This window comes from Clinocottus analis, unplaced genomic scaffold, assembly GCF_023055335.1.
Source record: "Clinocottus analis isolate CAN_PGR_092001 unplaced genomic scaffold, fCliAna1.0.p SCAF_20, whole genome shotgun sequence".
NCBI classification, from domain to species: Eukaryota; Metazoa; Chordata; class Actinopteri; order Perciformes; family Cottidae; genus Clinocottus; species Clinocottus analis.
Window position 1 is genome coordinate 11,860,373 of NW_027175932.1, and position 12,129 is coordinate 11,872,501.

Here is a 12,129-nt window from a genome sequence, read left to right on the forward strand (position 1 = left end):
GCAAGCTGCGCGCTTCTGAAGAGAAAACCCACACGTTTAAATATATAATTGGACTTAATTGCTGTGATTTAAGGTAGATGATTTTGGGGGGTTATAAAATGGCACATTACCATTTATTTCAATGAGGGTAAAAACGGTGATGTTTCATGGACCATCGTGAAAAGAAGAGAAGTCCTGATTCGTGTTTCTGCTGGATTTTGATATTAGTCGAAATTGCAGGTTTTTTTTCTTCCAAAACGGAATAATAATTGGACTCATTGTATGGTTCCACTCATCACAACAGTGAATTGGTAATGAGGTTAATAACTAATCGGGTTGTTCCGCTCTTATGAATGTGATTTTAATATTGGGGTGTTGCACCTTTCCAGTGCAACCTGTGCACATTACAACTCATTGTAAGATCCAAAAAGTTATATTGAGGATCAAAAGGTGACATTTTTTAACCTAACTACAAGATTAAAAAACCTTCACCTTATGTATAAGCCTAATGCAAACTTATAATAAGAGCTATCTGTGCAAATAGTTTTGTAATTAATGTGCTTGGGATCCGTTGGTTAGGGGGCAGGAGATGGTTGAGTACAGACATGTTTTAGGATGACTTTATAATATATTGGTAGCGACATTTAAGCTGAGAGGAAGTTGAAACGGAATGGATTCCTGCAGAAGTCACTGCAGTAGACTGCGCCCTCCAGTGGTATAACACATAATGCAGGGAGGAGTTCATCTTCTGAACTGGTCACACTGGTGTTGGCCTCTACACCTCGAACTACATTCAATTAGAAGTTCTGACGCCAACGCAGTGGATCACCGGTGAGAGGGGACCGGGTGCTTGCATAATTTCTGCAAACTTCCCTTATCTGGGGTTTGACGCGATCTTCTCTCACATTTCCTGCGCACGTTTTGTCTCACGGTGAATTAGAACGAAACTCCGTTTCAAAGCGATCTGAAGGTGTGCTACAGCTGAGTGGAATAACAATATAGAGGATTGTTTATTTTATTTTTTTACTATAAAATATTCACCATTGAATTACACTTGTGCGCGTTTCCGCGAGTCGCACGCACTTATCGGCAAGCTTCAAAGGAGGCGCCTTGCACCTTTACGCGCAACTCCAGTGACGCTGTGCCATTTTGTTATGCGCTGTCTTAAACGACAAAACAAACTTGCCCGGTACATCGATTTAAAATCTGTATTATTTAAAATATCTAAGCTCAGTTCCCAGCCTCTGAGGCTCTTTCTGACCTCTACCTGTGTGGATCGTAAACGGTGAACCGCAAACTGCGTCACGTGACTCGGTCAGAGATCAGAGAACGCCGACAGGTCGGCGCGAGCCACATTCTGCCTCTTAAGTAGCTAAATTAATGAACGCCAGCCTAAATATGAATGGAAAAAGGAATAATGAACTGCAAAAGAAAATACATCGACAGAGCTACGTGGAAACAAGTACATACTTATTTATTTATACATATTTTAACCAGGAACTCACAGACTGGAGGAAATATCTGACAACATGAACGTTTCTCTTGCTAGCTGCAATAGCGGACCAGTTCCACCACAAGAGGACAGCCTACAGCAGGCTTTCTGACATGATGTAAGTTCAAAAATATATTGTCTACACCATTTGACTTATTTTAGGATATTTAGTTATAAGAAGTTATCTCATGTTTTATGGTTGAGTGTCAGTGTTAGTGAGCTAGTTAGGTAACTTTGAGGTGATATAGGCCTCAATTACATGCTATAGCTAGTCTAAATTGTGATTAAGAAGTTAAATTATGTGTTCACATTGAGGAGCGAACACATAAAATATACACACCTCCACAAAAATATAATAATGTTTAGGTTTATTTTGGTTTTTCTTGAAGGAAAATACACATACATCTATAGCTGGTAAAGATATTGTGTTAAATCTGCCAATAAATGATCATCTTGAGTCACATGTATCAGCATTCGCCTACTTGGGCAGTGACATTCAACAGATAAGGAAAAACTTCTCAAAGCTGCCGCTAGATGTCATGTTTGCTGCACTGTAGTTTGAAGAGTTTTGAAACGCGGGTATCGGACCTGTGATCCTAACGTTGCCTCGTGTGACTCTTTGAGAGCGATGATGTTCAATGACTTGTAGAAGCATCAAGTTATGTCATGCACACGAATCAAATGCTCTTTAATGGGGCTAATTTCTGCCTCCATTTGATGATTGACATAGTCTTTATTTGAAAACGTGGCAAAAAAGCCGTGTGCGTAAACAGCGATGTTGCAGAAATCAATACGTGTGTCAGTTTTCGGGTTTGCTGCTCGCTCCCTCCCACTTTTCAGCACTTCTCTTTGCACTGCGCCGCTGTGGAGGAGAGCAGAGCGCCATGAAGAGCGCCAGCGGGGGAGTGTTGCGCCGCCACAAGATGATCCTGCTGCCCGGTCTGCTGTTGCTTCTCTGGGGAGAACCGGGTCGGTGCCTGGAGGAGAACGGAGGCGTCACTTTTGATGGAGACATCCGCCACTTCGCCGCGGCCACCAACACGGTTTACGTCGCCACAGAGGAGATGCTGTACCAGCTGAACCACGACCTGAGTCTGGTCCAGAGTCTGACCCTGAGAGGAGTCTTGACGGGTGGGCAGCAGAAGAACTTTACCCGGGTCGCTGAGACGGAGGAGCGCAACGCAACTTTACGCGTCAACATTTTGCTGCCTCTGGTTCAGGATCAGTCTCTGATCAGCTGCGGTGTGATTGATTGCGTTTACTGTGAAGTGCTGGACCTGAAGAACATTTCAAACGTGCGGTACAATGAGTCCATCCCGGTGGGACCCCCGTGCACCAGCAGCGCATCCGTCAGCTTCCTGGTGGACGTGGAGCAGCAAAAAACCGAGACTTTTATTCTGACTGCCACTCAACAATGTAAACACAAAAAGAGCAGCTGCCCCGTGTTGGACGGAGCAGTGTACCTCCATAACACGAATCACAATCAGGAAGGAGGTATATTTTCTTTAATTGACAAGTTCACTACCTCCACAATCAAACAAAGCGAAGGCAATGCTGAGTTTGTGGATGGATTTCAGATCGATTTAAACATTTATATTTTCTCCAACCTGCCCTCAAGTGAAAAGAACAACAAAGTCCGTCTCATTTGGCTCGTGGGTAAAAACAATAAAAGAGACACTCTCGGGTCTCTGCGGGGCGCGACCCTGAGCCTCTCTGACGGAGGAGGGGAAGGCAGCAAACTGCTCGCCTCCGCGCGGATCCCGGGTGGGCCGCCGGTGCTCTGGAGCGGCGTGTTCAGTGTGGACGGAGGACCAAGCAACACCCAGCTGCTGCTGTTTGACATCAGTCCAGATCTCAGCGGGGACGCTGATGCAGATCCAGACTTCTGTAGTGTTTGCTCCCCGGGTAGGACCACACAGACGGTAGGTTTAGTTTTCATCTTGAAAGTTCGAGTTATAAAGTTGTAACCCAACAGTTTAAGATATGCTTACAATATAAGCTATTCTTAACAAAATAGAGTTCTCTAAAAGCTTATTTGATGAAGCAACGCTTCGTTAACTTCATAAGTGAGAGGTCCAGTTATCTGAGGGTTGAATAGATTCGATTGCTTTTACTTTTACTTGCTGTATAGCAGTAGACTGCTGCACAAAAATAGTCTGTCTCTTTATGTAACTCAGCGTTGAACAGTGATATTTGAATATGCAAAGCTCTCACTGCCGATTTTCAACCGAAAAGTTCTTTCCTCCACGAATCCACAGTGACAATACAGGTGTGTGTTTGTTTCTCAGCCAAAGTCTCTGAAGCCGAAGGCCGTGCTCTTCAGGCAGAGCTACATGACCTCTGTTCTGGCAGTGAGACAGAAGGCCTGGATGGTTTTCTTTATCGGGACAGGAGATGGGCAGCTCATTAAGGTGTGTATAACAAGTTGAGTGATTTGTAAGTCATCGTTAGAACAAAGGTTATAGGAGATTATACCCTTCAGCAGCACAAACGCCTCTTTGAGTTTGTAAGATAATGTCCAACTCTCTTGAAAACACAATTTGAAGAGGGTTGAAGAAATCTCTAAAAATAATAGATTTTATACATTAAATATAACAGTTAAAAGAGCAGGACGTGTTGGAAAAGTCAATCAGTCTATTTGTTTAGCTTTTTATTGTCGCAGATCATCTGGTTTGCAGTATTTGTTTGCACAAGTATAATCCAAAATATTGTAGGTCTAATCATTTATAGGTATGAATCATGGTTGGCTCTCAATGTGGTACATTAAGATGTTGAGGGAAGAACCTGAATGAAGAACAAGGGGAAATATATGCAATGGGATAGCTGACAGCTTGTCTTTCACAAGGTCTGTTATCAGAGTGAAGTCCAACCGTTTGCTGGATTTGTGAGCTCAAGCCGTGCAGACATGACTTACAATGGAGGCAATGGTGTTTCTAGATTCTATGGACACTTTCAACCAGTGAAAACGTGTCGCTGTCGGATGTAACTGACATGCATTCAACGAGACCACAGCTGCTCTGATGAAGGGAATGCCACCCATATCCAGCCACTGCACAAGCCGGCAGGGAATATTTGATACTCAAAAGATTTTATATGTTTCGCTCTAGTTGTCTTTGTGATTGTGGGTTACCAAGAAAAAGGCGTCATGCTCTTCCAAGAACAGGTTCACGTTCTATTTGTAGAAGTTGAGGGCTGTGTTCGTGGTTACTTCTCAAAAAAAGCATAATGTTCTCACAGGCAGAAATGATTTCAGTGGTGGAAACGTCAAAACCAGTTTCTTACAGCTTCATTGCATTGGCTGAAACCAGTGGTGGGCCGGGAATTTCCTACATAGGCCTCCTGTCTGATATCTTATATATAAATACGAGGTGGGGTTAACTCGTGAGCTACGCAGACCTGCTTTCCTGTTTCCATCGCGCAGAAGCAGACAGGAGCTGGCCAGTGAGAAAATAAGCTAATAATTATAAAACATAAAACATGTAGTGTATTTGTGAACAACAATTACATTATAACATAGATACGACTTTTACTTATTTAAAAAAGAAATTACAAAAAATCCATTATAAAATAGCTATAACTTTCTGATCTGTTTAGGCCAACAGAGAAGGCCTAACTGGCCGTGTCGGCCCGCCACTGGATGAATGTCATTGGCTGCGTTTCCCAGATTCGATCGTTCTTAAGGACTTAAGAAGGCTCGAAAGAAGGGTTCGCTAAGAAGGAGCTAAGATACGAGTGTTTCCCGGATGCGTTCTTAACTGCCTTCTTAAGATGTCGCCAAAGAAGCTTCCTAAGGCGCTCTTAGTGGAAGCTGTCCACCGCCGTGTTGATGAAACTAAATCAATCGATGCCAGGTTAATCGATCACCCACCACTTTATCAGCGCATCAATCACCACAACACGCTGTGGTCCCCACACACAGGTGCAATTACGGTAAGCGCGCGTGTGTGTGTGCAGGGGAAATTCTTTATTTTTATATCGTTATTTTTTTGTATGCTATTATCACTGTTCTGCAGCTGTGGGCGCACATTCCTCATTACGCATGGTTTTAGTATTCCTTTGAATGTCAGATATAACTTTCCCTGATGCGGCTGCAGTGAACGTTTAGTCGCTAAGAAGGCTGTTAAGAGTGGGTCAGACTGATCTTACGTTTCCTTCTTAGTGAAAGAGCGTCTTAAGCTAAGAACGACTCTGGGAAACGCGTCGTTCTTTCACAGCGCTCTTAGAGCGCTCCTAAGACGCTTTTAGCGCTTAAGAGCGTCTTAACGAATCTGGGAAACGTGGCCATTGCATGTAAGCAAGGTGTAGGTGATCTGTCAAAAGTGGGGGATTTTTACGAGTATTTTGATCGTCCCTTCTTTCCAGTTCAGCTTTGACTCGCACCTAAACACAGAACACAGCAGCTCAGTCAGAAACTTATGTTCTTGTTTTCAGCTCGCTGTGGACAAGAACTATCAGACCACCTGTCCCAGGGTGCTCTACAGGGCCAATGACGACCGCCAAGTGTTTCCCAAAATGCTTCTGGATCAAGTGGATCTTAAACATGTGTACTTGCCATTCCAAAACCAGGTCGGTGCATTGCACAAAATTCACTTGTATGACTGTGGGGAACACTGAGAGATGAGATATGTAAGCCATCCTTTCTAAGTGTTGTTTGTGTTTTGTTCTAGATGAAGCGCGTACCCGTGTCTAATTGCAGCTCACACACAAGCGTGCAGGACTGTTGGTCTGCACAGGATCCGTACTGCGTCTGGTGTGGATCCAGAAGAAGGTCAGCGAAACATCTGCAGCAGACCCGTTCAAACAATTATGACTCAGTTAAAACATATTGTTTCTCTCACTAGTTGCACATTTGAAGATGAATGTCAAGATTCAGACTGGATATCCATTCCTGAGGATTCTCAACCAAAAATGGTTTCCTACAAAGTAGCAAAGGACGGCTCTGGCCAGGTACAGATCACAGACAAGCTTTCGACCTTAATCAGTTGTGACTGTCACATGTTTCTCCTTTAAACACTCTTGTCCATCTTTTCTCAGATCACACTTGACATCCAGACACATCTCACTGCGGGCCAGAAGGCTCGGTCTAACTTCGCCTGTCAATTCTCCATCAGTTCCAGTGAGCTTTGTAGCCCCCAAAGCCCTCGCCCACAGTTCCCAAAATGCAGCTGCATCCTTTCAAAAAGCGTACTTCCCGCTGAAGGTCAGTGACTTATAGGTATAATACTCCAGTGACTTAAACACCTGGTGATCAATGACTTTCACACTGTCACAAGAGTCCTGCAAGGTGAAAACGTGAACATGTTTCATATTGTTACATCATTATGACCAAGACTGTGACCCTCACTGTACTATTTTCCCCCAACAGGTCTGCCTGTTACAGTTAAATTGAGACTTGGGACGACAGAGTTGAGGGAACAACTGAAGCTGTCCAACTGCTCTGACATCAAGGGACCGCCAACGTCTGTCCTGTAAGTACACCGTCAGTCAGATGCCTCATGGATGAAATGATCAGCTTCTAGGTATAGAAAAAATAATTGAGCCGTGTTTCTTCACAACTGTATCTACGTATATTTGACATTAAGGAGCAGCTAAGGTTTGAGATGAATAGCTGAGTAGCAAAGCCTCATTAACTAACGAGATGGAACTAGTTGCTTTGATGAGAGAAGAGAAAAATAAAAAGAGAGAACCAGCGGTCAGCTTGTCACCCTTCTTGCATCTTACTGCTTATTCTTTAAATATTGCTGGCAGTGCTCATGTTTTATCATCAGGAAACGTTATGCATTATTACTATCTGTCATTATGGTTCAAATTGGATCTTTAAGCATTAACGTTTGTTTTCTCTTCAGGTGTCGGCAGTGTTTCGAGGCTGGATGTAGCTGGAGCAGAAACGTCTGTTCCTGGGAAAAAGGAGGAGTGGAGGATGTAATTATTGTGTTTTTATGTATTTATCTCACGTGCAGTAGGTTGCTCAGACCTCATCCATGTTTCCTACATTTGAATGCATCAACACCGCATTCATGTTGAGCCGTTTGTAAGGTTGAAGACTATGACGGGATACAGTTCATGTTGTGTCTTGTGAGCTAATCTTAGCAGCTAGTCACCAACTTCCTCACCGCCCTGCTGTCTGCTCAGAGTTGTTCACAAAGATGGCAACTTCCCTGTGAGGACCGAATTCACTCATTTCCTCTTTCTGCACGTCAAACACATGCAACATGTAAAAAACACGGCATTATACTTTATAACTCACACAAGCTGCTTTCTAACATACTATTCCCAGGTCCTGAATCCACTCTGAGTAGAACAGCTACTGTGTGTCATGTGAACCTGCTTCATTTCATCCCCTCTCTTCCTCCTGCAGGACAACGTTTGCCAAACGATGGAGTCGGGTCTGAACTTTTTTGTGAGTCTAAACCTCTTAGACACATTCTGACTGATGTTCACGTTCAGTAGAGATTAAAACATCAGTACAGGGCAGAAAGCATTAAAGCTGATTATCTGTGTGTGTGTTTTACTGTCAGAAACCAGAGATCTCCTCCATCACTCCCAGCGTCGTGTCTTTCTACGGCAGAAACCATGCAGTGCTGTCGGGTTTTAACCTCAGTGATGTCACCAGAGTGAGGATCCAGGCGGACATGGACTGCACGCCACAAGAGTGAGTCAGTTAACAAGCGGCTAAAATTATGCTGACACTACGAATTGCAATTCAAAGATAGCAATTATTACTGCATCAGGAACTTCTGCCCGTTAGACAAGTTGACGCTATTGACAGTTGACTCAACACTTATTAGTGACAATCTAGTCAATACTGTGTGTGCACTGGATTTCTGTTGTGTATATGTGGCTCTGCTCCACAACACAATAAAGGATATTTAGTTTGAGGTTGTTAAGTACTTACTTCCAGGCTTATGTCATGGTTCAAACATGCTTATAATACACTTTAGTTTTGTGTTGCAGCAAGTCAGAAAGGCTTTTGTTGTCAATAGTGCAGCTGCTTATGTCAGATGCCCAGTTTTAAGGTTTAAGAAATGTGTGGCATTTCCCTTTTTTAAGTAAAAAAAAACACCTTTACCCATCAGCGCTGTCGCACAGACAGACATTTCATTATCTGAGCATCAACCTGACACTGAATGTGAGTGTGCTTCTGCTTTAGGTTGATTATCTAAACCTATTTTAGGATTGTGTTTTATCTTCATGCTATAAAACACCGTCTCAGTGAGTTAAAAGAGAAGGTTACTTATGTCGAGGCACTTTGTGTTGCTCTTTGTTAGAATATTTTCACATTTTCTGCATAATCTGGTCGTCGTCATGTTCTTAAGGTCTTGCTAACTGGTTTCTCTCTCAGGTCTCCTGTGTGGAACAACGTTGGCGTGAACCTGACGTTCCACATTCCCAGCACCGATAACAAAGGAACGGTCAAAGTGTGTGTTCTCCTCCCAGACGGCAGTTGTCACAGCAATGCTAAAATCACCTACCGGTCATCCCCGTCCTGCACCGCCATCGTGCCAAGCTGCAGCTGGATCAGGTGTGTGTGTGTGTGTGTGTGTGTGTTAAACAATAATCATGTTATATCGTGCGTGTGCATACACACACAAAATATAACATGTTTATTGTGGTTACTTATTACAATGACACACAAAGTTGACAGGAAATGTGGTCTAATTATTTTTTTTAAGAAGAAAAAAACACATTACAAATGCTTGAGGCAGCACTGCCAACAAATCTATCAGAAGGGCCGTAAAATCTTCAGTTGGCTATTTTGGGATCTTCCTCCAGAGCTTTGTCACTGACTTCGATAGATTTGGCGGAAACTTATTCTTGAAAACATTGTCAGTAAGTGAGCAACACCACTTCCCAAAAGCAATGTCTGTCACCATTACACCACTTAACAACTAACAAGGTTAAAAAACATCAATCAAATCATCCCAGGTCCATAACCATTATGCCATTATTTTTATCACCATATCGACCAACAGAGCGTTTCGTCCATGTTATCATTTCACCACCAAACCAAAGTCATAACATTACATTTTCCTTGAAGATGGTTTGTCATTCATACCACCAGTAAGTTTAAATTTGCTTCCTTTTAAATTCTTGAAGGAACTAGTGTATTACATTTGTTTTTAATATAATTTTTCATTTTGATCCACTGAGAATGCATCCCAATGTTTTTGAAGACTTCACAGCTTGTTTGCCTATAAACTGCTCTCGGCCTACAAAGGTTTGTCTTCTCTGCAGCACAATCAAACGTCTTCTTCTCTGATTGGCTGCTGCTCTGTCTCTGATAGTGGGAGGAGGAAGGTCACACTCATGGGGTCCCACCTGGAGTTTGGTGAAGGGGTCGTGCACAGCCACGACCTGCAGGAAGTCAGAGCTGCCAGAAACATAAACTATCAGGTGGGCCTGTAGGCTGTCCCATTGTCTGTCACGTTACATAATAATCATGCTGCGTTCCAGTGGTATTATACTCTATTGAACAGTGTAATATTGTTTTATTCTCTGCAGAATCTCACATATGACACACCTGCAGCTGACGAAAAGGTTTCTAGCAGCACTGTGTTTCTGAGAGTAGCTAATGAAACCCTGCCCTGCCCAACAATAATAAAATATTATCCAGACCCCGAGTTCACGACCTTCACATCCACAAGGACCGGGGACGACGTCCGCGTCACCATACAGGTAATCTATATATTTTTTAATTCACATGCATAAATATCAGAAAATGGATACATAAAAGTAAAAAAATGTCTCCTTTGTCAATACAGAAAAAGGCAGACAAGCTGGAGATGAGCATGGCAGAGTTGTCAGTGTGGGGCGTTGAGGAAGGAAAACAATACCCCTGCATCATGAAAGCCAAAGAAAGCAGTAATGAGACGGACTTTTTCATCTGTGAGATTCAACGGACTCCCAACGCGAAATTTCAGCACTTAAAAGTAATTTTTGTTTCACTCAAACTGCACCAATCTTGACAGTGCTTTCAGAAATACAACCTAAACTTTATTGTGATAAATTTATTGTGAGAACATACAGTAGTCACAGCACCAGATTACCGTATATAACAGCAAGGTCCTCAGAAGTATAGTAGTTTTCATGCAATGGCTTTCAAATAATTATCTTTACTTGATATAGCCATCGTACACATAGAAAATATATTTTTGACTCTGGTGAGACGTCCCACTTTAAGATTCGTATTTAATAGCGGTGTCGTTTTTGTTTTCCAGGTAACATACGGTGACAGGACAGTAACACTCGGGCCTCCATCTTTATTACATCAGATCCTTCCGACACTGCTTGTTCTGCTGATACTGTGTATTACTTTTGGTGAGTACACTAAGTATGCTCGACTGATAAAGTGATTTATACTGTGATATGATGAAGTCTGCCTCTGCTCACCACCAGCTGATTATGTGGAAACTTTAACAATGTTATCTTTGTACTTAATATACTCTCATACATGAATGTATCTGAAGTGACCAACCAACAAACTGTCATTAGAAAACCCATTCACTTTTTTATGGGCTGCCTTGATCAAAAAACATGTGATTCAACAAGCCGTTCAGATTTGGCTCCTATTCCTGTAACATGCAAACTCATTAGAATATAACATATTTCATGGATTACGGTAAATGCTATTTTCTGTGTGTTTGGTTTATATCAGTATGTGTTTGTCTTTCAGGCTTGGTGATGATCTGTCTGTGGCAAAAGAGGCTCACTGCTGAGAAGAACAGGCTCTGACCAAACCTGGTCACCCTTTTGCAACTCCATGATCAACATACACGTCTCAAGTCAATGTTTTATTCGTCTTTGACAGACTTTTTCTTCATGATTAACGTGGGTTGGTTTCTGGAGTAAAGTTCGCTCTCTGATTTGTGGAAACAACCTTCACGACCCACTGAATGAGAAAGGGCTTCCTGCAGTTTCTATAATATTTGGCTTTTACAGTGTCTTGCAACCGCTTTTAATATTGTTTCACTAAAGTTTAGATGGAGACCACATCGAGAATTAAAATGTGTGTCTTGGAATAGAAACAAGGTCCAGAGACGTGGGATTTGAGTTGATAAAATGATCCCATGATTGGGGGAATTGCCATTAAATGATACATTTTTTAATGTTAATCACATGTTATTGTTAAGTGCTCCTGTGTGTATGATTTTGCTTATTATTTTCCCTTAAAGCTTCTCTTAAAATAAACTTTATTTATACTTAGTTCTGTGTGTTTGGTTTTCCTTTTCTATAATTTTACATCTTTATTTGTGTGGACAAAGTGCGGAAAAGGTTCTGGCAAACAAAGATAAATATGAATATGGACAACAGCACTTTCCTGGGCATCATCTATTGATGTGTGATTGACAAAATATTAGTTTTGAATTGAAGAGTTAGGCGAAGTCATTCACTTTTTCACAAAAAAATATACAGAACTTACTCAAGAGAAGAATAACAAAAAATATTAATATTCAGAACTTGAGAGAAAACAAACTGGCCTGGTACACTGGTTTAAAATCTGTATTATTCAAAAGTTACTCAGCCTCTGAGGCTCTTTCTGACCTCTACCTGTGTGGATGGGAAACGGTGAACCGCGAACTGCGTCACGTGACTCAGTCAGAGATCAGAGAACGCCGACAGGTCGGCGCGAGCCACATTCTGCCTCTTAAGTAGCTAAA

At 42.2% G+C, this 12,129-nt stretch overlaps 1 protein-coding gene across 1 annotated transcript; it reads left to right on the forward strand.

The window, feature by feature from the left end:
- The first annotated feature begins 1,356 nt into the window (after positions 1-1,356).
- Positions 1,357-11,203, forward strand: LOC137791836 (plexin-C1-like). The gene is made up of 18 exons (XM_068587022.1): positions 1,357-1,441; positions 1,529-1,589; positions 2,312-3,393; positions 3,760-3,882; positions 5,903-6,037; positions 6,139-6,239; positions 6,313-6,418; positions 6,506-6,671; positions 6,837-6,939; positions 7,318-7,393; positions 7,830-7,871; positions 7,990-8,123; positions 8,814-8,993; positions 9,757-9,865; positions 9,974-10,147; positions 10,234-10,401; positions 10,690-10,789; positions 11,145-11,203. The coding sequence occupies exons 3-18, from the start codon at positions 2,356-2,358 to the stop codon at positions 11,201-11,203; spliced, it is 2,814 nt and encodes a 937-aa protein (XP_068443123.1). The 5' UTR covers positions 1,357-1,441; positions 1,529-1,589; positions 2,312-2,355.
- The last annotated feature ends 926 nt before the right edge of the window (positions 11,204-12,129 follow it).